Raw genomic sequence first — 22,042 nt, 5'->3', positions numbered from 1 at the left:
GCTCAGCTGCCCCCGCCGCGCGACGCCTGCGGCCCCCGGCCCCCGCTCGGGGTGAGCAGGGGCATTTAAAATGCTCCGGATCGGGTGGCTGATAAATGAACTTCAGTTCAGCACCAAACTCCGAATTATTTGAATGAAAGGTGAGGGCTCCAGCTACTTATTTATTACAGCAGTGAAGGCAAGGACAATAAAGATAGATTGATCGTCCAAGACTTTGTTCATGAATATTTAAATATTACTGATTTGTCTTGTCACTGTAATTACAATTTCTCTGTGCTGCATATCCTACAACCACAGTTTATGGTAAAGAATGGCCAACTGTATTTCACTTGTCCTACTGCAGATGTGCAGAGCTGCCAAGCGTGTAATGTTCCTCGCATTTCATACATTTTCTTCAGCTGTGAAGGCTTAAGTCATCCACAATGACCTACGTTTTTTCATTATCCCCATGTCAAACTGCACTCGTGCCTGGGCATAAATTGTCCTTCTAGTTATATACTCACATGCCTGTGCTTTCACTTCCTCTTTAAAATGATATTTTACTCTCTCTCTGTTTTCTCTTTGGACCTGGAGACAAAACCCGCAGCCCTTTGCCCCCTCCCAAAGACAGACCGGCCACATAAATCCCCCGTCTACGCCAGCGTTTCCAGCCCTTCCAGCCGCGCCACACGATTACTCTTTCTAGAGCTTTGCGTATAACAGTGCCGTGATATTTCACATTATTTTTTGATCGCTGCAGACTGGCGGCGAGCTTGCAGGGCTGAAACGCACCAGATCCGCAGCGCTCCCCGCGCAGACCCCGGCGGCGGCAGCAAGGGGGCGAGGGGCYGCGCGGCGAGCCGGGGACGCTGCTGCTTCGGAGCCTGCTAACGGCTCCTTCCCGGGGGGACGGGGACGGAGGCGGCAGCGGGGGCTCCTGTGGGCGCAGGGAGCAGCGCTAACGCCGCTGCGATCTGCCCCGAGACCCCGCGCCGGCAGCACGCGCAACGCCCGGGAAGGCAGCGCCGGGGCGGCTCCTCTGCAAAGACGGCGGGGGCAGCAAAGGTGGCGCTTGGAGTTAAAAAAAAAAAAAGAAAGAAAAAAAAAGAAAAGAAAAACAAAAAACGAAAAACAAAAAACCCCCAAATCCAAGAAAGCTTTTCAAAGCGGTGGGCTGGGGCTGCGAGGACTTGCATGCGCGCTTGCTCTGCCGCCGGAGCTGGCTCGCACCGCGTGGAGCCGGACGCACGGTCCGCCTGCCCCCTCCCCATTTCCAGCTGTTGCCTTAAGACTCTGCTTGGCTCCTTGTTCCCCAAATCAAAGGTACCGATTTCACTGCCCGGCACCCGTGTCAGGGCTCGCCACATTTCCGTGCGTTCATTTTCTGAAGAACACGTGTAAACGGAAGCCAGGTGGATAATTCACATGTTTGGCCGAAGCCACCGATGGGAGCAGTGGGTTTTTTTTCCTCCTGCTGCTTCTTTACAGTGTCCTGGTACTTTAAATGAAGTGTTAAACTCAGGAGCTAGTTTGACAAGATCTTCATGAATTTAATTATCAGCCCGGTCACATGCTAAATGAGTTTAAATATGGCATCTCCAGAGCGAGGCCAACAAGAAACGGGAGCAGGCAGCACCTGCTGCAGCCTGGCCGCGGGGACGCTGCCCGGGGCCACGTCCTCACGGCACGCTCGGAGCCGGCTGCGGCGCGGCGAGAAGGATCCGATTTGCGGCACGCTGATTAACTTTGCAGGGCCCCGATGAGCCTGACACGAGGCGCGGGGCAAAGGGGACTAACGAGGGCCCCCTCCGGCCAGCCCTCTGCACCTGCGACCCGCTTTCACGCCCCTACCCGGCGCCGGCCAGCCCGCGGTGCAGCCAGCCGCCGGCCCCGAAGCGCCTTCCCGCCGCAGCGGAGAGTTTATCCCACCTTCGGCCGCGTGAAGCAGGGATCCGTCACTGCCACGGCCTCGCTGGCCAGCGGTTCCCAGCACAGCTGCTAGCGGCCGAGCCGAGCCTTGCCGAGCCGTGCCGTGCTGCAGCCTCCGTTTTAAGGACGGGAATGTGCCGTTGCGGAGGGGCCGTGCGCTTCTGAGCGGGCACCCGGCCGAGCGGAGACGCGCACCGCCTGCCGCGGAGACCGAGCCGGCGTGAGACACAGCGTCGGGGGAAAAACGCTAATTATTCCCGTTCTCCAGACAGGAAATGGAGGCAGAGAGATTAAACCGTTCATACAACGGCACTAAGGAAATCGAGGGAAGTGTTTGGTTTGAAAATAACCAGCAACAGAGTCCCGGTCTCACTTTTCACATGCGGCGCAGACAATTCCTCCTCTGTCTCACCTACATCTAYGCCCCAAAGGAGCCAACGGGCAGAAACGGGACATACCTGAAGGGCCGTAGCCCTTTTCTGCTCACAGTGAAAAGGGAACCTCGGCTTTCTGCTGCTTTCCCAGCACAGCTCCAGGGCCGCTCRCACCCGAAGGGGCAAGGAACGAGTCGGGCAAAGTTTTACGCTACGAAGCCGAGTGCTGCTCCTTGGGCTGCTTTTGTGGAGCTCAACCATCGGACTCCCATTCAGAAAAAACATCATCACACCCTAGTCAGCAAGCACAATTACACATTCATAAAGCACTACGCCATCCTGATTTTCTTCAAATCAGGACCTAATAAACTATCACAGGTTATGATGGAATCCATGTTATAACCCGCAATCCGGGTCAGTGCATTACTTGTTATAAATATCTATTGCACTTGGTATTAATGTGTTTATAACCACCAAGCTATCCTACTAGCAGGTCTTTCAGCATTCTCCTAATATCTATTGACCATCAACGCCACTGAAGATTAACAGCAACTAAAAGCCTCACAACAAACTTTACTAAAGGCAGCACATCATCTCCGGAGGCCTCCCTTCTGTAATCTCCTTCTAATAACCAGCATCTGTAACCTTGAGTGCACCTTCTTTGATTAAAACCTGCAAAAAGGGTCAGATGAGACTTTTTTTGGGTTTTGCCTTAGCTAGTACTTGTGAAGAAATACACGCTGCTGCTTTTCCTCTCCCAGACCGAGAACCCCCCCGCAACATGCAGCTCTGGAAATCACAGCTCCAGAAGCCGGGGACGGAGCTGCCTTTTGGCGATATCGCCAACACAGACCCCAGCAGCCAGCGTCCCCCTTTTAGGGCGCTGTGCCTGCTGGGACCCTACTAAAAGGGGAAAGGAAAAGAGCTATCCACGCTTCATGCGTATTTGCCAACCCACCAGAAACAAATTGGCAATCAGAACGAGGCCGCGGAGGGAGCGCGAGCCTCCAACTTCTGCTGGAGAACGACGGGAGAGGAGCGCGTTCTCCACCCACCTGCAAACAATCCCCTCCTCCCCGCCACTGCAAAAAGCAATTTCAGTGCCTGTGATTCATAGCAAGGCTGCAAATTACAGGCCAGCCTCCCCGGCACACAGCGYGGCACAATCCAGCTAATCACCGGGCCCGGCAATAGGTCACCGTCCCCCGGGACTCATCAGGAAGCGCTGCTTTCAGGCGGCGCAGCACGTGCCCGGCCGCGGGGAGCTGCGCACGAGGGTCGMGCCAGCCGCCCTCCCCCGGGACGGAGGGCAGCGCCTGGGCACGGGCCCGAGCAGCCACGAGCGCTGGCCGGCGGCTGCTTATCCCCCGGGAGCACCGCGGCGGCTTGGCCGGGAGAGGGGCAGCAGGGAAGGGGCAGGGCGACCAGGACGGCTCGGCTCCGTGCCCGGCTAAGCGACCGGCAGCCGGGTGCCGCATGCCCCCGTTTGCTCACGCGCAGTAATACTTGACCCATATCTGCAAAGCTGTAGAGGTGCTCGGATGAAKGGTCTTACGCCAATGCTAAGAGCCCGCCGGGAAAGGCACGTTGCACTCGGAGGTGCCGTGCCGCGCTCGGCCTCGCGGGGGGCCGGGGGGCTGCTGCAGCCCTCCGGGGCTACGGTGCGAACCGCCGGGGTGCTGATGTGTCCACGCACGAGGGTTTGGCCAGGAAAAGGGGAGCTGCCACGGCAGATGTGTCGCTGTTGGAAAATTGGCGCTAATCTAACCTCAGGGGAACGCTCAGCCAGAGCCACCGTAGCGGGGGGCAGAGGGACCGCTTCYAGGCACCGCGCTCAAACTTGGCTGAAAGGAGGCAGGAATAACCCAACCACCTTCTTCTCCACTGTTCCGGCCTTTTGGGTCTCAGCAGCTGAAGCCGGTCAATCCTCACGCGGTTTCCCTCGGATTGGGGCACCACATGGAGCCAGGCTACGGTATGGGACCGAGAAGCTGTGCGGGTGCTCAGGCGCGCTGCGGCCAGCTGGAAGCCTCTGGGGGGGGGRAWYCYTTTTYYCCCCCTTTTTTCTACTTTTTCCTCAGGATTTACAAGTAAATGACCCACACCCAGGCACAACAACATCTAAAGAAGCACGGGAGATGGTCAAAAGTCAGCAGAAGAGGCAAAAGCAGCAAAGACACATTGCTCTTAAACTGCAGCACACCTGTGTCCGGATGCAGAGCCAAGCAGCATGTGCATCGACGCTCAAAAGGAAACAAACTCCCTAACTTTAGGTCAGGATTTAGCACCAAAAGACTACTGAAATGCAGAGAGCTCTGGATATTCAGCTCCTTTAGACTCCTGCTTTCGGATGAGACAGCTGTAGCTGGTGAAGCCTGGCTTACGTCCAGCTCCTCTGCCCTTCGCCGCCAGCACCCTGCACGTGTGTTCTCCCTCGCCGTTTTGCACCATTCTCCCAACTCAACGGGAAAAGCACATGAACAGCCTGTCTGAGCAGCCTGCTATCTCTCAGATGTCCTGCACAAGCAAAAACTTCCAGGGAAACCATCCTGTTCCTATGCAAACATTTTCCAAAAGTTATGACCAGTTTTGGGCGCCTGACTGGACAGAAGCAGTGGAGTGATTCTGCAGGGGACAGGTAGCTTTGCACTGTCAGRAAGTGTCTGCTGCAGTACTGCAAATCAGGTAGCTAAACCTGCTAGCCAAGTTTCAAAATCTTTTTAGTTCTGTCTTGAACATCATGGATATATACACCTCCATTTCCTACGTATGACCAGTCTTTAGTTGTCGATATTCTAAGAATTGCTTGCTCTTACACTGCAAGTAGTGAAGTTTTATAACTGATATGAGATCATGGTGGTCAGGTTAGCAGGAAGTGGTCTTCCCCTCGTCGGGGACGTCTCGAGGCAGACGCAGCTGCTCTGACCAGAGCCGTCAAGCGTGAGGCTGGGCTCTCCAGAGCGGTTCTGCCGAAGGAGGGTACTGCCCTTCGCTCTTCTTAAAGCACGGGTCGCTGCTGGTAGCGAGGATTTGCTCAGCGGAGCGCGGCAGAGCACCTGAGGACACCGGCTCAGCAGCCTGGCAGCATGCTCTGGGGCTGCCGCGAGCACGGCAGTTCTGCAGCAGGCACTGTGAGGACAGCGCGTGACGCGGTCACATCTGCGCCTTCACACCCYGACTCTCCTCCAGCCGAGCGGTGCTCTGGTGGAGCGTGCAATTCACACGCCACGTACGCGTCGCACAGGTCCCTATAATCCCATCAAGGCCGAGCACCAGCTGATTGCGTGCATCTACTGCGCCTAAGCCGATGAAGTGGGGTATGATCGCACATCCCCTAGGAAGGTYACATGTCACATTATACTGGATCAACTTATTACATGGGGCTTCTTTTCCTTGGTTTTGTTTTTTWAACCCAAACAACCTCAACTGTGGGTTACAGTTGCCTTGAGGCTTTTTTTTCTAAGGACAATTTGACTTGTTCTTTTTAAAACAAAAAGGAAAAGCAAGCGTCTCTGGAGCCCTTACTGACCCAAGGGTGGTGAGGATCGCTCCTTGCCCGGGCTGCAGCAGGTAGCGCCCGTGCCAGGGACGTGCCCCGTGCACTCGGGCAGCTACAGAGCTCCCGCGCCGCCGCTCACGAGTCGGGGATGCTGCAGCCCGTCGGGCGCGCTCGGGCGCCGCGCCACCGCGCCACCTTACCTGTGTGGGAGCGCAGGTGCCTCTTGAGGGCCGTGTGGCTGGGGAAGGTGCGGTTGCACTCGCTGCAGATGTAGCTGCGCACTCCCGCGTGCACCTCCATGTGCTGCTGCAGGGCCGTCTGCGTCTGGAAGCGCTTGCCGCACAGCAGGCAGAAGACAGCCATGTCCGTGCCTGCAAGAGAGGGAGAAACGCGCCTCAGTCACCCGCCGGCAGCAGCTCCCCCGGCGCRCGCCCCGGTCTGCTCGCTTCCCTGGAGAACGGCCGGCGAGGGCCAGGAGAAAGCCGGAGCGAGCCGTGCTGCCAACGGGAAACCGCCCTCCAGCGGTGCCCCCTGCTGCCGCCTCGACCCCCGTCGGAGAGGCCTCGGCAGAACTGCCCGGGCTCTTTCCGCTCCCCAAACGCCCGCCCGATGCCCCGGTCCGGCGCCTTCCGCAACGCGGCCCGGCAGCTCGGCTGGGGAGCCGGGCAATGCCCAGCAACGCTTCCAGCCTGTTTGCACAGCGTGAGCCAGCGGCAAAGGAAGACAGCAGCAACTTCTCGCTTAAACCGCTGCCAAGTCATGAAACGCAGCAACTCTCAGATGGTTACCAAGTGCTAACGAAAAGCGTATCATCCAGAGCACCCCAAAACACAGCGTGCGTAAACCGGCCAAGAGGCAAATCAAAAAACAAAGCTTGCGGCCGTGCATACACTGGCTTTCAGGTTTCATCAGTTTAAGTGGGAAGAGCACGCTTTCCTAATGGGCAGCTGGAATACGGAGCACAAGGGGCAATTTGGGGGGAGACAGAAAGCTTTTAATGACTCTTCCAAGAGCGCCTCGGTGGGCAGCCACGGAAAAGAAAGCAAAGGGCGTCTGGAYGGTGCTTGCTCCGACGCCCGCAGATAACAGAAACGACACGCAGACAGCACCTTTCCCGGGCAGCACAGCGCCCGCGCTCAGCACCGCAGCAGGGAGGCGAAGGGGCTGGCCCGGCCCCGCTGCCCCCTGCACCTGTGGGATGCATGAGCTCAGCGCCCTGCAGCCGGGCACAAACGGGACCCAAAGACACACTGCAGATCCCGGCGCCTTGGGAAGCTGCTCCAGACGGCACGGAAGAGGGCGAATGCAAACGCGCAGTGCCCCCGCACCCTGCGGCGCTTGTGATCCATAGCGGCAACGCAGACGGCAGCTTGATCCTACGAGCTGCACACACGCACGCACACAATTATAAAATTGGCTGCATCAGCGGAAGAGCAAAAGTAAAAAACATACCGTCAATAAAAATGTAAGACCTTTGTGTTATTAAACAATTTGTTTTAGTTTATCCATAGCTGATTGTTCAGAACCTATGAGTCRGTACAAATTGTATTACGTTGGGAGATTAAGCAAATAAATGCTAGCTTTTTGGAGACATTAAAATGTGAGGACTATGGAAATAAAATTATCTAGAAAATTGTATTAGCAATTCATTAGCAGCAGCAAGATGTTCAAGGTAACCAACAAATCTGCGTTGCCTTTAAAAAACAAGGCAAAAAGGGGGGCTGCTTGCCACGGTGCCAAAATCCAGCTCCGCGGCTGCAGCGGCGAGGCAAGGACGAGCGGGGCAGCATCCTCCGCCTCAACCGGGGCGCCCCGCCGGCCGCCCACACTCAGCGCTGGTGCGTTTCGTCCAAGGAAGGATGGAGGAGCCTTTGCTGAAAATGCATGTCTGCAGGGACATTTTGGGTGCAGAGAGGGGAAGCTAAGGAAAAGAGAAGCCATGTACTCGCACGCACGTGCCAGCAGAGAAGCGATGCCATAAGAAGTGGCTCCTGTGTTTGGGATTCGACCAAGAACAAACGGCGTCGGGGTATTTTTAAAACGCTAAATGTGGAGGAATATGCCAGGGCTCCGCGAGGCGCCGGCGCGGGGGGAGGCGCCRGGGCGGCCCGGCCCCGCGCGCTCCGCAGCGAGCGGGCGCAAGCGCCTGCCATTATGCAGCACCTCCAGCGACAGTAAACAAATTTGTCAGCTCACTAGCTCATTAAGGTGTGCGCCCCTGCACACGCGGGATTTATTGGTACTTGTACAATAAAAGTAACATGAATGGATTTACTAATTTTGTCAATCACTTCCAGGGAGGAAGAAAAAAAAGTTCCCGAGAAAGGGCCTGGGAAGCAAAGGGGAAGGCAAACAAAAGTGTGAATGGAGCGCTCCGGGGACGCCCGATGCTGGTGGYGCCTTGGTGCCTCCGTGGGCGCCTGCCACGAGCCCGTCGCAAGGCGCTCGCATGCAGGCGGGCATGTGCGTGCTGAGTTTGCCGAGTCTCAGCGGCCGCRCTACGCGGGGGGAAAAACTAACCAAGCGGGAACCGACCACGCGCGTTGGGAGAGGCAGCTCTCCCGCTGGCCCGGGGTAAGGAAAAGCGTTTCGCCCTCCCCACGGAYTTGCTCCTGGGGGAGGCAGCCGCACGCCCCCCACGCAGCTGCGGACAAAACTCTCCCAAGCGCCCGGGAACAAAAAGAGCGAGCCCCGAGCGGCCGCGCGGAGTAAATCCCGAGAGGTATGCGGCCCGCYGGCCTGCGACTTTCAAAGCGACAGCAGGACGGGTCAAAGGTCCCCGGGGCTGAGCCCCGAGCGCTGCGGCCAGCTGCGGAGCGGCGGCCCCGGCCCGCGGGACGCCGGCCCGCCTAAGCCCGCGCTAAGCAGCACCCGCTGGGGCGGCGAACAAAGGGCTCCCGCGGGGCGGCGGGAGGACAATGCCGCCGGGCCAGCGCGCGGGCCCGGAACAAATCCTCCGCGGCACCRCGGGGCCCTCATTTGTGAAACTAATTGGCCCCCGGTGGAAGAGCTGGGCTAACGGCAAYGGCGGCGGCGGCGGGAGCRCCGGGGACGAGCCGCCTTTTGCAAGCGCTGGGGCACGGGGAGAAGCCCCAGGGCAGCGGCGAGACGGTGCATTGCCCCCACGCCTGCAAGGCTGCTGCGGAGCCCTGTGGGGCTGCACCTCGGGGTGCCGCTCGCTGACACCGGGCACGGGCAGGTTTTCGCGTTATGTAGCGCAAAGCAAACACGTACCGCGCTTGCACCAGGGAGGTGAGTTGGGCCAGGGTGCAGCTCACAGAGCCACCGCAGGAAACGACCCGGCGCGGGAGCTGGAGGAGGCAGGAGAGGGCCGGGAGGTCCTGCCAGACCTGCCGAATGCAACCCTGGCCGGGCAGACGGGGTCTTGCAACCCCGAGGCAGAACCGACGCGCATCCTCAACCAACCGAGGACGGCGGCAGGAACGGGGACCTGCGCGGGCTCTGCCCCGCGGCCCGGCTGCAGGCCGTTACCGAATCGAGCTGGTTTGGGCTTCTTAGGCCCTACGGAAAGGCTGCCTGCTCGGGAAGCTGCAGGAGCCCTGCAGGGCCGGGCTCGCAGGTGCTGGCACGGGTCTGGCACGCCGGGATGGGGACGGAGCCGAGCGCCTCCGTCAGTGGCGCCCTGCGCCTAGCTGCGTGCAGGGCTGCCGGGAGCTGCCTCCGCCGGTGGGAAGCAGGGGAGCGCTGGCAGCCGGGAAGAAACCTGGAGCAGACAAAGGCAGCGGCTGGGAGGGAACAAAGGGCGCCGGGGCGCCGCGCTCGGGCGCTCCCCAGCCCCGACGGCTCGCGGCCGCGGGCTAGCGGCTCCCGGCCTAGCCTTGGCAGGCGTTCAGGAGCGTGCTCGCTTGCTCGCTCGCTCGCGCACGCTTGTGCAGCTCCCTGGCACCCCTCCAGGGAATAACAGCCTTGCTGCAAGCGGAGCTGCACAGAGGTGACGCGGGGCCTCGACCCGCCCGGCGGCGACCGCCGAGAGGACGCGGCGAGGTCCACGAGCCGCCCCCGCGCAGCGCTGCAAGCAGGCGGGCGCCAGGAGAGCCCTGCAGCACCGGGCACCGCCAGGCTGCGGGAAGCGCCTGGGCCGAATTCCCAGGACCGACAGACGCCYGCTCAGACCCTCGGGCAAGGGCCAGGTTTGCAAAACCGCTCTGCGCCCAGCAGCTCCTCCAGCAGCCTCGCGGCTTCTCCCCCGGGTTGCTACGAGCTCRGTGCCCCACGTGCCGTGCTCTTCGGCAAATCTGGCCTTTCGTTCCAGCGCGGCCTCGGCAATGCGGCGCGGAGGAGAGACAGCGACGCTGCCGAGCAGCACGGCAAACGAGCCCAAAACGCCAGGGAGGGGAAGGAGCACAGAGAAAGCAACAACCCCAAACACGCTCATCTCAAAAACGCCGTGGCATTTGCAAAGCTCCCGCTACCCGCAGCCTGCAGAGGCGACGCCAAATTCCCTGCGCCAGAAAAGGGGGTGACAGCACCGAGGCCGGGCCGGGATGCAGCCCGGCACCCGGTCCCTCCCGCGCCGCCCGCGTGCACGAAGCCCCCTTGTTCCAGAGCCGCTTGGATATGCGAGTGCTCAGCCCTTGAAAGAAAAATCACCCCTGATAAATAAACACCGCCGCCACCACATACACACAAAAAGAGAAAGACGGATTTATTCATTTCGCTGACATTTTAATGGTTTCTCTCCTTTTTCTGGAAGATGATTACAAATTAAGCAGCATTTAAACGCTTTTTACTGTCAACAATTAAAAGGAGCGAATATGGAACCGAAAGTATAGTGACCATTCATTTCCACGGTAACGCTGCTATCAGAGAACACCAAGGGGCCTTTCCTGTACTGTACACTGCACAATGGCAAAAAGTATACCATTAATTTTGTAGGACATTCAAAAGCAAATTAAAATATAAAAAGCTCTAGGCACAAAGATAGATACCAAGAGAGAGGGCAGAATAGGTCAAGCTTGTGGAATTAAAGTCTTAGCAACAGTGGAGGTTTAAGCACAGCCCTATTACACCACATTCAATAGCCACCTTCTCGCATTTTTTTAAGAGACTATCTGCTGTTTTCTTAAAGCCCGCAGTAGTAAACAATTAATACAGCGTGCAGCAGTGCTGAGGGTTTCGAAGACAGAGCAGTGGTCTGCCATTGAGATGAGATTTTGGATGCAACATTAACTGTTTGGAAGAGATCTTGCACCATCTGATGTGAGCGAGGCAGGTTTAAATAACAGGGAACAGGATGGGTACTCACCCGAGCCGGTGGCTGCAAGCGTGCATATGCACGGCCCYGGTTTTTCAAAGCATTTCTTCTTGCTCCCCAATTTTCAGGATTTTCAGTTATCTATGACCARGGATTTAAAAGACCAACGAGATGCATTTCACAGCTATTCGAGGACTTTTCTCCCCCTTTCGAACTTGGGGTGAGGAGAGAGAAAATCACCACAATACTAAACGCAGCAGTTTGTTCACCCTCTGACTGTACAACAGAAGAAATTAAAAGAAAATTTCCTTGGAGATCGGCACATGGCAATGATGCAGGTCGGGTCTTGGTTTTATTTCTTAAAAGGAGCCCTGTACATTTCTGTACCATAAAGTTTAACATGCAGGAGGTATGCCAAAGAAATAAAAGAGACACGTCCCCTTTAAAAGGAAATATAATTTACAGTGTGCAGCCAGGCGGTCCATAGTTTCAATCTCGTTTACTATAGAGAAAACTCTGCTAGCTGTTCTCTATCCCACAAATCCGATTTAATCAGACAAGCCAGCCAGCGTGGCTTGAAGTAAAAACGGATAATTAGTAAACAGAGAGCTACTTCAGTGCTTCATTGGCATTCGAGCCGGGCTAGTGTGTCGCATTTAAAATGCAGTCTGATGAAGTTTACAAAATCAAACCATTTGTTACTCCTATTGAAGAGGCTTCAGGCCACTTGCAATTAAATTGGAATTAGTGCTCAGAATGAGATACAGCAAATTCATACTAAAAAGGGATCTGACTTTGAGACATTTGACTTCGAGTTTTTCCCCCCCGCGTGCGTGCGCGTGTGCGCGGGCATCTGCGCGCGGCGGCGGCGTTCTCCTTGCGGCTGAGACCCCGGCCGGCCGGCCGCCGCCATCCCCGCGCGAGCGCCCCGGGGCGGCCGGTTGCACGCAGGAAGGGTGTGTTTGCTCCCGATCCGCTGCGAGAGCCATTGCTCGACTCGCTCGGGCAAGGGAAGAGGCGATGCAGTGATGCGGGCAGCCCTGCCCAGTGCTCCGGCTGCTCGCGGAGGTGAGGCACCTCCCAGCCGAGCCGAAGGCTGGGTGCACGCACCTCCCGCGGCCCCTCGTCACTACCACCCATCTGCATCCAGGGCAAAACTTCCAGCCGTTGTGCCCGTCCTCGGCAGGAGTCGGTCCCCCCGTTCTGCAGGGCGGCACTGACGCAGCGACTCACCCGAGATCAYGGAGCAACCCCGTGGACGGATCACTCGTCTTCGCTGTTCCTCCAGCCTGCTTCCTGCAAGCAAGGTCTGCTGGGTCCTGCCACTCAAACAATGTGAACAGGAGGAGACCAATTTTAATTGCCACCTGCCTAACTAAAAAATGCATATATATGTACACACACACACACACACCTGGCCAGGGCCTCCAACAAGACCTGGGCTTCATTCAACCTTTTTATCTAACGAAATCACTTGAATGATGTACATTCAAAAGAGAGATGCTAAAATTGTTGTCACCATAGTCAAGACAGAATTCAAAGGCTCCCAAAAATTCCTGCAATGCAAAAAAAAAAAAAAAGGAGTCCAAGAGTTGGCTCTTGCAAGAGCAGATTTCAGAGAAGTCTGCAATGCGTTTGCCAGCACGCCAAGCGCTCCTTAGCGGCCACCATCTCTGGGACAACCCTTCTCCTCTTTGCAGCTGCAGGTCCGCTGCAAAGGGTAGCGGCTGCAGGTAGCTGCGGCTCCCTGCTCGGAAAGGCGCTTAAACCGGGCGCGGAGAACCGGAGTTGGCGGGGCTAAAGCGCGTACTTGGGCCCAGGGCGCAGCGCAGCACCTAACGTAACGCTTCCCCCTCCCAGGGCAGCGGCGGCAGGGACAAGCCGGCCCCGGAGACCCTATGCAGGGCGCAAAGCACGCCAACGGGATCCTTCGGCTCGAGCCGCCGCCGCTAAGTGTAAGAAGATTAACCTAGTTTCAGTATCTGGTTTTGTGATTATTAGGAAAACAAAAGCGACATTTCGTTTGGCAGCACCAAAGCAAACCCATACAGACCAAGCGGAAGAGAGCTATGATAATAGCACTTTCCTGGATGCCATTTTGCACACATGTACATCTATACAATGCACGTATTTGCATGTATATAYGGAGATATTTTGTAAAAGCATCATCCAAGTGCTCGGCGGATCCATGCTTTTATGATTCCCACTCTCCTGTCACTCTCCGGCAACACTTCTCCCTGAAACAAAGGCCCCAGTGAGAGGAGATTGCTGTTGTCTGCTGACACGGTGGCGGTGCTGGAAGCCTAAAAGCATATCCTTTACAAGGGATACTGCATTTGAAGCATCTTCCAAGATGCAGGAGACCGCAAAGCCGACCTGCCCTCTGCCACTGCGCCGCTGGGGCAGCCTCGGCACGTCCCCCGTCCTTCTGCCTCGGCAAAATAAACATTATTTATCCTGCTATCTCACAAGCATGTTGCAAGGATTAATTAATGCCTGTACAGTGCTCCAAGCACACAAAGCATGATAAAAGCTAAATAGTAGTATTGGTGTTTGTTTAAAGACCAACACCTCAAGTGCGCGTCTTCTGCTCCTCCACTCCTGCCTAGCAGGCTGAACTACGGACTTTTATCAAACGACTTTACCAGCGCTTTGCACTTCTCCGCTGCCTCCCGCAAGGACCTCGGGCTGCTGCTCAGAGGCTGCCGAATGTCACTCCCCAGCACAGAAAACGAAGCGAGTGGGAAGGCTTCCGCGGCCACCAAAGGCAACCGAGCTGTGCTCGGCCCCAAGCCCCGGTTCGGCAGCGCCGCCTGAGCGGGGACGCGCCGCAGCTTCCCGGCACGGAGGCAGCGGCAGAGGAGGCYGGGGGGTGGTCTGCAGCGAAAACGCCAGTTTTCCCTCAGAAACATCCGTGCAGTTGCTGAGTGAGCAGAGGAGCCCGAAACGAAATACCGCCACCCCCCCGCACTGCACTCCTACAGCCGTCATGATTAAGGAGAGAGAGGGGGGAAAAACATATGATAAACAAGTGACACACTCATTTTGTGCCGGAATCACCAAATCATCCCACTTTCACAGGCTGCCTCTAGACTCTGCAACTGAGCTTTCATGCTAATTAACATCTTTATAGACGGCAAATTCTCTCAAGGGGGTATTTGTTTGATTATTATTATTTACTCAGAGATACCACAGCTTTCTTCCCAAGTTTAACTGACTACAGAAAATTAATTCTTAAAAAGCAGCACAAGCTGCTTGCTACACTGCTGCCGATTTTCCCTTTCGGGCTCAGGCGATGCCGCAGGGAGCAGAGGAAAAAGAGCCGGCTGCGGGAGGACGGCAGGAAACGCCGCTTTCCCCAGGCAGGAGCTGCCCCCTTCGCATGGCGCCTTTCCTCCCTTTTTTAAGCTCATCGCACCTAGAAAACCTCACGCAGTTAAGAGCAGACGTGCTTGGAGGGATGCTGAAATCACAAGCACGGGCGATGAAGAAGCAAGCTGCTATTGGCTTCGTGCTTCACTCGGCTCCCGGGCACGTGTGCCGCTTCCCGCAGTGGTGCGGGAAACCCGCGCGCAGCGCTCGTGCTGGGGGCCGGGTGCTTTCGGGATCCCACGCCGGCAGCTTCGGCAGGGAGCTTTGCAGCAGGCACCGGGCAGCACCAGCGGCGCTCAGCCCTGCCGAGCCCTTGCTCCCGCCGTCACCGCGCGGCTGGCGAGCGGTTGAGCAAACATTCTTGTACTGGAAGTTTGCTTGTGCCCGAGGTGATTTATTCCAAGGGCCATCTGGACGCGGGAACAATGCGGTCCCATATCTGAATGACCCGGCGCATTAGTCACAGCCTCTTCGCTCGACCTCTCCGTCCCTCATCTTCACACTTTCTCCCTTTCTCTTTGAGCGAGGCAAAACGACCGGATCCGTTTCTCACCTCTCCTTTGGCCGGCGTGGTTCACAGGCCCGCGGAGACAAAAGGCCCCGCGCTGCGCTGCGTGCCGCAGAGCCGCAGCCGGCACAAAAACGATGCACGCGGCCTCCCGCCCCCGCGCACGGCGCTGCACCGCACCGTGCACCATGCACCATGCACCGTGCCGGCAAAGCGCCCGGCGGGACCCTGCTGCGACCCGCCGCTGCGCCGGGCCCCCTCCCTGCCCTCCTCGCCACGCTTCCCCGCGGCTGCACCGGGAAGAGTTATTACGCGGGAGCGCGAGCCGGGAGAAAAACCAAGCGACTATTAGCGGCGGTAGCTTTACTGCAACAGGCGCAGAGCTCAYTCATTTCATGTTTTGCGGAATATAAAAGCACTGAAACATTTTAATTTTAAATTCTTATCATTGAATTTACTGCTTTTCTCTCGCAATGATTTGTGTTGCTTTTTAATTTTTACAGTCTCTACAGAAGCCAGATGCTACCGCCTAGGGCCAAAATAATAAAAACCTACTGCAGTCATGAGTTACAGAACAAAAAAGAAACGCACAGTTGACAGAAGTTAATATCTCAATTTAACAGTGCTGCTTTGCTAATGATCCTTTGATATGTGTTTATTTAGAAAGGTCTGATCTTGACCTTGAAAGCAAACTAAACCACAAAGTCTTTATAAGAAGAGAGAAAGACTTTATTTATAGAATGGCTTTATGTCAATCACGGCAGCAGCTGGACTCGAGGTGAAAAATTGCTAAGAAGCGAGCGGGTTCATATGTATCCCGCGGATTAACACCTTATTTAGCTATCTGGGCGGGGGGAGCACGAATTTCCAGCGAGGACGGGGCACACGACCGCAGCGAGCTCGCAGCCTGCGGGTTATGACGCGAACCCTCGGCACGCAAGACGAAACGCGCCCGCACGCTGGAGGCTCATTCCGGGCATTTTCCCGCAGCATGCGTTAGCTGCCTCTGCCAGGAGCCTGCACCAGGCCCGTTTTGGGGGACAACTGCCCGGAACCGGCCCGCAGCACATGGCACCCTGGGGCATGGTGCACTGCGGGCCACAGCACAGAGAAAGCCGRACACGGAGAACAGGCACGGCCTGGAAACAGCCTCCTCCCTGCTCTCTTAGCACCTTCCAACCATATTTTCCTGCCAGAGAAGGAGCGAGCTGTCTCGGAGGCGCAACCCCAGACAAGGCAGGCAGCATGCACGCCGATGCTGGCCGAGCCGCAATGGGTTTTCCTCCCGAAGAAACTGCCAATCGCACAAACCTTATGTTTTGAAACAAAAATAAGATTAACTTTTTATAGGCCAATTACATTTTACTGCAATTCCCACCACTCACCGGGGTGAGAGGAGTGTTTCCTAAATCCCAAGCACTGTGTAAGCCTGGAAATGTGAACGTGCTATGGAGATGCCATGTTTAAGATGCTCTGCACACTGAAATGTAATTTCTACTTTTTTTGAGCCAAACAGTTATTTGAACACATTTCAGAGCCCCAGGTCCTTTCTGATGAAACTGGAGGCAATACTTCTTCCTCCAGCCCCTTCTTGCTCCCAACTTTCTGCTCCGGGAGGCTAGCAAAAGTCTTAGTCCTGAAAGTTTTTATCAAGTAAATATCAAAACTGTTCAGAAGGGCAAAAGTTTAGCACATCAGAGGAGACAACCTACGGTTTTTAGCCCTGGCAGCACTCTTTAGGCGTTTCGGTACCAGTTAGCTTACAGTCACTGAGAGAACTGTAATAACGGAGATATGATCCGCTCCGCGCCATAGAGACTGGATCGGATGCTCTGGTATGGCGATGTTTATGTCCTTCTGCTGCTAAACCATGCAAATCTGCGGCTGAGGCAGTTACAAAAGACCTCTTTGCATGTTGACTAGAGAAATAAATGCCGTTGCGGAGCCCCATCTGGCCAGGCAGCTGAATGGGGAAAGCTTAGTGATATTGCACAGTCGCAAGCGGGCCTAAATTTAGATACGTGAACGAGACAGCAATGATATTTCAACCTTAAAGCAGGTGTGAAAGACGGCAAGCTTGATGGCGGGCCTAAGGCACAGGAAACCTTGCCCCAGACGGGACGGCCAGTCTTGGCCCACGGCTGGCGTGGCCGCGAGAGCGGGGGTCCCRCAGCGCGTGGGGCCGGACGAGGGCCCCGGTGCAGCCCCAGCGCGGCAGGAGAGCGAGGAGCTCCCGGCGGGATGCCGGCCTCGCGCCGTCCGCAGGGGCGGCGGGGCCCTCGGGGCGCACGAGCCGCCGGCTCCTTCCAGCTCGCGCGCACCTACAGCCTGAACACTACCGTACTTGTTGTCCTCTACTTCCTGGCAAAAGACCACCTCGTTTGACCAAAATGCATTAACCTTGTTGGTATCTCGGTATCTTCGCGCCATATCTCCTCTCTGCGTGGCTCCAAAGGCCTCCATCCCCGTTGCTTTTCTCTGAACCGCGTCCAGCTAAGCTCGCTGCACACTCGCACAGGCGCACCCGGATCCATGCAGCATCAGCCTTCGCGGCACATCGGAGCTACCCAGCCGGCAACCGACGCTTCCCCTTCCCAGGCACAAACAGTTTTCCCTAGTCGACCAAAAGCAAATTGCTATGGCATTTTTTGTCACCGCGTCACAAGGGAAGCTGTCATCCACTTACTCATTGCCACCATTAAGGCTTCCCAGATTTCTTCTTCCCAACAGGAATTTCAAATGAAACCAGCTGAAAAAATAACTTTCTTTTCTGTTGAAAGTGTAACATGTTTTTCCTATTGCTTTTGTAATGATGGTTGCATTAATTTGTTAGGAACCGCATGGAGGTCTCCATTTTTAAACAAAGAGCCTCAATGAGGAGACGAATCCACAGAAGTGTTTCTGTTCAGGCGGAAGCCCCTCCTCCCCTTTTCTTTTTGCCCAAAGAGTCTCTATTATTAGCACGTGCACACTGAAAGCTGTATTTGCAGAATGCTGCCCTGCTCATTTTTCCCTCCGTTTCCTTCGGAAACTTGTCCAAGTCCATTTGCACCCGCTCTCTTTGCGCGGTTTTGGGACACCTCCCAAGTTAATATTAGCAGCCGGTTGAATAGGGCGTTAAGTCTCTCGTTAGAAGCCGCGTAGAGCTTGGCCGGCCGCCGGGGCCCGCCGTGCTGTGCTGTGCCGTGCCGCGCCGTGCCGGCCGCTGCGGCTCCACACGGTTCCCGGCCGGCTGCAGCCGCGCGTCCTCGCCGCACCCCCGGGACCGCCACGTCCCCAGCCAGGCTGCGCTGTGCCCGCCGCGTCCCGCTGGCCCCCCGCGCCCCCGGCCGCAACGCCRCGCTCGCCCGCAGCCCGTCGCCTGCACGAAGCGCTGCGGCACCTTTTCGGCACRAGCTGCTGCCACCTTTTCTTTGCATTTACCGCAGAGCAAAGAGCACCGGGGAGTCCGGGTTTGCAAACTAGCAAATAAAGTTATCCTCGGAAACCACGAAGGAGGCTCTGCATCAGAGCAAACTGGCAGCATCGGCATTTCGGAGCGTTCGGAGACATGAGGGACGAATCCGTAAAGTCCGCTTATTATTCCTGAACCTCCATTGTCCAAAAGCCCCACCAAGATTAGAAGCACTTCTCAGTAAAATCATGAAGACATTAAATAGTCATGGAAAGAAACATCTCTCCCAATTTTTTCTTTCCTTTTCTTTTTCTTTTTCTTTCTTTTTTTTTTTTTTAAGAGTAGAGACAAGAATCGCAGGACACAAAAGTAACTGTTAAGGTAAGCTAAACCTTGTCAAGATGAACTTTCCTGCTACTTTTAATTAAAAGTTCTTTAGAATTAAAAAGGACACTATTCAGAAAAGGCTGAAAAAAAAATTCATTGACACCAGCCCGCCCCCCTCCCCTTTTTCCCAAGGAAAAGAAAAAGCTGTTTTTGTGTGTCTGCTCACCCAGCCCTCACTGTACAAAAGGAAGCGGATTTGCAGCAAGACACATGAGATGACCCCTTGACCCCGAACTGCTGAAAAGTCCTCAATGGCATAAATACCAGATAATCAATCACATACCAGGAGGGCCGGTCCCCCTGCCCTTGCCCCAGTGGCCGAGTTTATGAGAGATGCACTGTAAATGGACACCAGCCTTCTGCGGGAGGCCCCTTTCGGCATTCCTCCACGAAGCCGGAATATTTTACTCGGGCCCGCAGACCCCTGACATCTATTCCCCGGGTTTCTGCGCTGTTTTCCGCAGCCGGGGCGGCCCCGCGGCGCTGGCGAGGAAGGTGCGGGCGCCTCCGTGCCCGTGCCCGGCTCCGCGACCCGGGGCGCTGGCAAGCGGAGACCAGGCACCGCGGAGCCCTTTCCCCGCCGGAGGAAAGCGCAGCGCAGTCGCTGGCAGCAGCCGGGGCCGGGCAATGTTCGCCAGCCGCTGCGCCCGGCCGAGTGCCCCGCCGTCAGGACAAATGCACGGCATGGCCGTGCAGCCCGGGGCACCGCCAGCACCAACCAAGCCGCGTGCAAAAAGGAAGGGAAAACAGCCCGATCTGCAGAGACCACCTCAACCTCTGTTTGTTTTTCTGAAACCTTAGGCAAGTTCCAACACCGACTGTACAAAGTTGGTTTCTCTTATCAGCGCTCTGACAGCCATCTCGCATCCAAATAGAGAGGAGGATGGTGAAACCTCTGAATGTTTCTAAGGCAACAATAGATTTTAAAGCTTTGAAGGAAAAAAAAAAATTTGCTGAGATACTGAACTAGTCCAGTTAAATGGGGAACCACTTGGCAACTAAATTTGATAATGCTTTTGTTTGAGGGTCAGAGGTTAAATATGTTCACACTAATCCCCTTCATCTAGAATTAAAGGACAAGAAAGATTTTTCTGTAGCTTAGCAAGAGTGCTTTTCTCATYGCAGTTTACATAGTATTTGCACAGGAAAATTAAACGTAGACCATCGGCCATCCATTCTAAATACAAACGCATAGAACTTCTACATTTTTATTTGTTTGTTTGTTTATTCTTTGGTAAATATGTCGGAGCATGTGAACCCCAACCCCATCGCAGTTCCTGCCAATTTGATCTCTAGAATATAAAGTCACTTTGAAGTTCACTGAATTTTTGTTTTTGTTTAATTTAAAGGTTAAAAAAAGAAGTGATTTGAAAGCCAGAGAGATTCCCAGTTTTAGGAATGTGTGTTCAGACTCGGATTTCAAGCACTGTCACAGAACATTACTGTCACACAAAGAGGCTCTGTGCTGCACATCCAAGAACTGAACAACTTACAAACCCACAAAAGCCAAGAATTCTCCGTTAAAGGAGCAAACGCTAACCTTAGCTCACCCTGCCGGGGAGCCGGCGCGGCGGTCGCTCGCAGGCGGCGGAGGGCAGCTCCGGCCGGATGCCTCGCCGGTGCCGAACCGCGCTGGACCCAGCGGAGCCGCTCAGGGGCCCCTCCGAGTGGGCGCAGCCTGCCCGCGAGCAGGAAAATAATGAGGCTGCTACAGAAGTTAATTTGCCGTGCTTAATACATCAAGTTACACGCTTTCCCCTAAATCGGGCCCGTTGCGTTCAGTTACAGCCGGACTCCGGAAGGACTCGGAGCAGGAACAAGCACAAGCTATTGCTAACATTTTTCATCAGCTGGAGCGTGCAGTGGAAACCCCACACGGACCCCAAGTTCAAGTCAGGTAACAGCAGCCTGCCACAGTCATGTAGCGCAAAAGGGATATATTTGGATTACAGGAACCGTGTCCCAAACCAACTATTTCTTTTTTCAATATACTTTCTGATGTCCTTTCCAAAGCTAAAAATGCACAACGCTGCTTTYGGGGACGCATGTTCAACAGCAAAGAGCTCTTTCTTTTAACCCTGATCAAACTCTTGGTCTGAGCCTGAGCCTCTCAGCCCGAGGACTGACTTCAACCCGCAGGAGAAAAACAAAGCCCGAGAGCTCAGTAACGGGAAACGCGGACAAAAGTTTTGCTGAGACGCTGCTGGTGGGTGATGTGCATCACCAGAGTGCTTTTACGTATTCAAATTAATCCCGTGGAGGCACAGAGCTATAGCGGGGCAGAAACGCTGCATCTAATAGATAGTTACAAGCTTCAGATGCTCATGCTGGGAATTTTGCATTTGTCAGTGTCTACATCAGATTTTATTTAGCTCTAATTACACACATTTGTGTATGCAGCCAATTAAAATCTAGCAGACCTTTTAAGAGATCTGGGGTATCTTCAAGGTATCTGAATTTCTCCATCTCCTCAAAACAGTACATCTGTCTAAAAACGTGCTGTCCTTCAGCCTGGCAAGTTGATCTCAGTGAAGCATCTCACAGGACTATGCTGGATCTCACCAACTCTACGCACTCAACGGTTGGCATGTTAAGCAGGGTGAAGATAACAGCAGACAGCACAACTCCCAAGCAAGCTATTAATCTGCTCCTACAAACTCTATGGCAGGGCACATCTGGCCCCGGACAACAGGATCGTGCCCACTCCAGGAGCACAACCAGCCATCCAGAACAGAGCTGAACYGAGCACGTCCCCACAGGAACACGGCAGTCAAGGGAGAACAAACTTTTCTAGCTCTTCGTGTGCGCACAAACACTAATTCTGGAGCCTAAGAGAGCTGAAAGGAAGCCCAGGCCCAAGGAGCCCTCTGTTAAACTGTTCTGCTATAAACACACCGAGGACTTTTGGCTCTACAGCATCAAACAGCACACATTTAAAACTTTTATCTGAATTTTTGCTGGCTGGGACAGCTTGGGGAGATGCGAGGCTTGCTCGCATGATGAGAACGCGGGGCATTTTCTTTCTGAAAGACAGCCAAAACACACAGCAAAACAATTCCGCCGTAAATCATACGGTTCAGATTATGGCAGGAACCCTTGGAGAGACACGGGCTGCAGGACGCTCCGTCCCCGGCCCGTGGTGGCACGCTTTCAAGGATGCRAGGAAGGTCGTGGCACAGCGGGCCATGCTCGCGCTGCTCCTGTCAAAGAGCGCTTGCGATAACGGTGGGGCCAGAAGTTAAACTGACTCCATTTTTGGGCAGTTTAATAAATGGCCTGATTTCAAAAGTACCAGAGATTCGGTGTCCTAATTGTGACGCGTGTTCCCCGCAATGTTTTGGGAAGAGGGTGAACCTCCAAATAAGCACAGGCCACTATTCTGTAT

At 55.3% G+C, this 22,042-nt stretch overlaps 1 protein-coding gene across 2 annotated transcripts in view; it reads right to left on the bottom strand.

Moving 5' to 3' along the window:
- The window catches only part of ZBTB16 (zinc finger and BTB domain containing 16), a 99,817-nt gene that overhangs the window by 5,799 nt on the left and 71,976 nt on the right, over positions 1–22,042 (bottom strand). For both annotated transcript variants that reach the window (XM_026057987.1, XM_026057988.1), the window contains one exon: positions 5,982–6,152. In XM_026057987.1, coding sequence (XP_025913772.1) covers positions 5,982–6,152 — 171 coding nt within the window. The remainder of the gene's footprint in view (positions 1–5,981; positions 6,153–22,042) is intronic.

The sequence above is a fragment of the Apteryx rowi genome, unplaced genomic scaffold, assembly GCF_003343035.1.
Source record: "Apteryx rowi isolate R43461 unplaced genomic scaffold, aptRow1 scaffold_141, whole genome shotgun sequence".
NCBI classification, from domain to species: Eukaryota; Metazoa; Chordata; class Aves; order Apterygiformes; family Apterygidae; genus Apteryx; species Apteryx rowi.
Note: the sequence above shows the minus strand (reverse complement) of the source record. Positions and strands in the feature narration are given on the sequence as shown.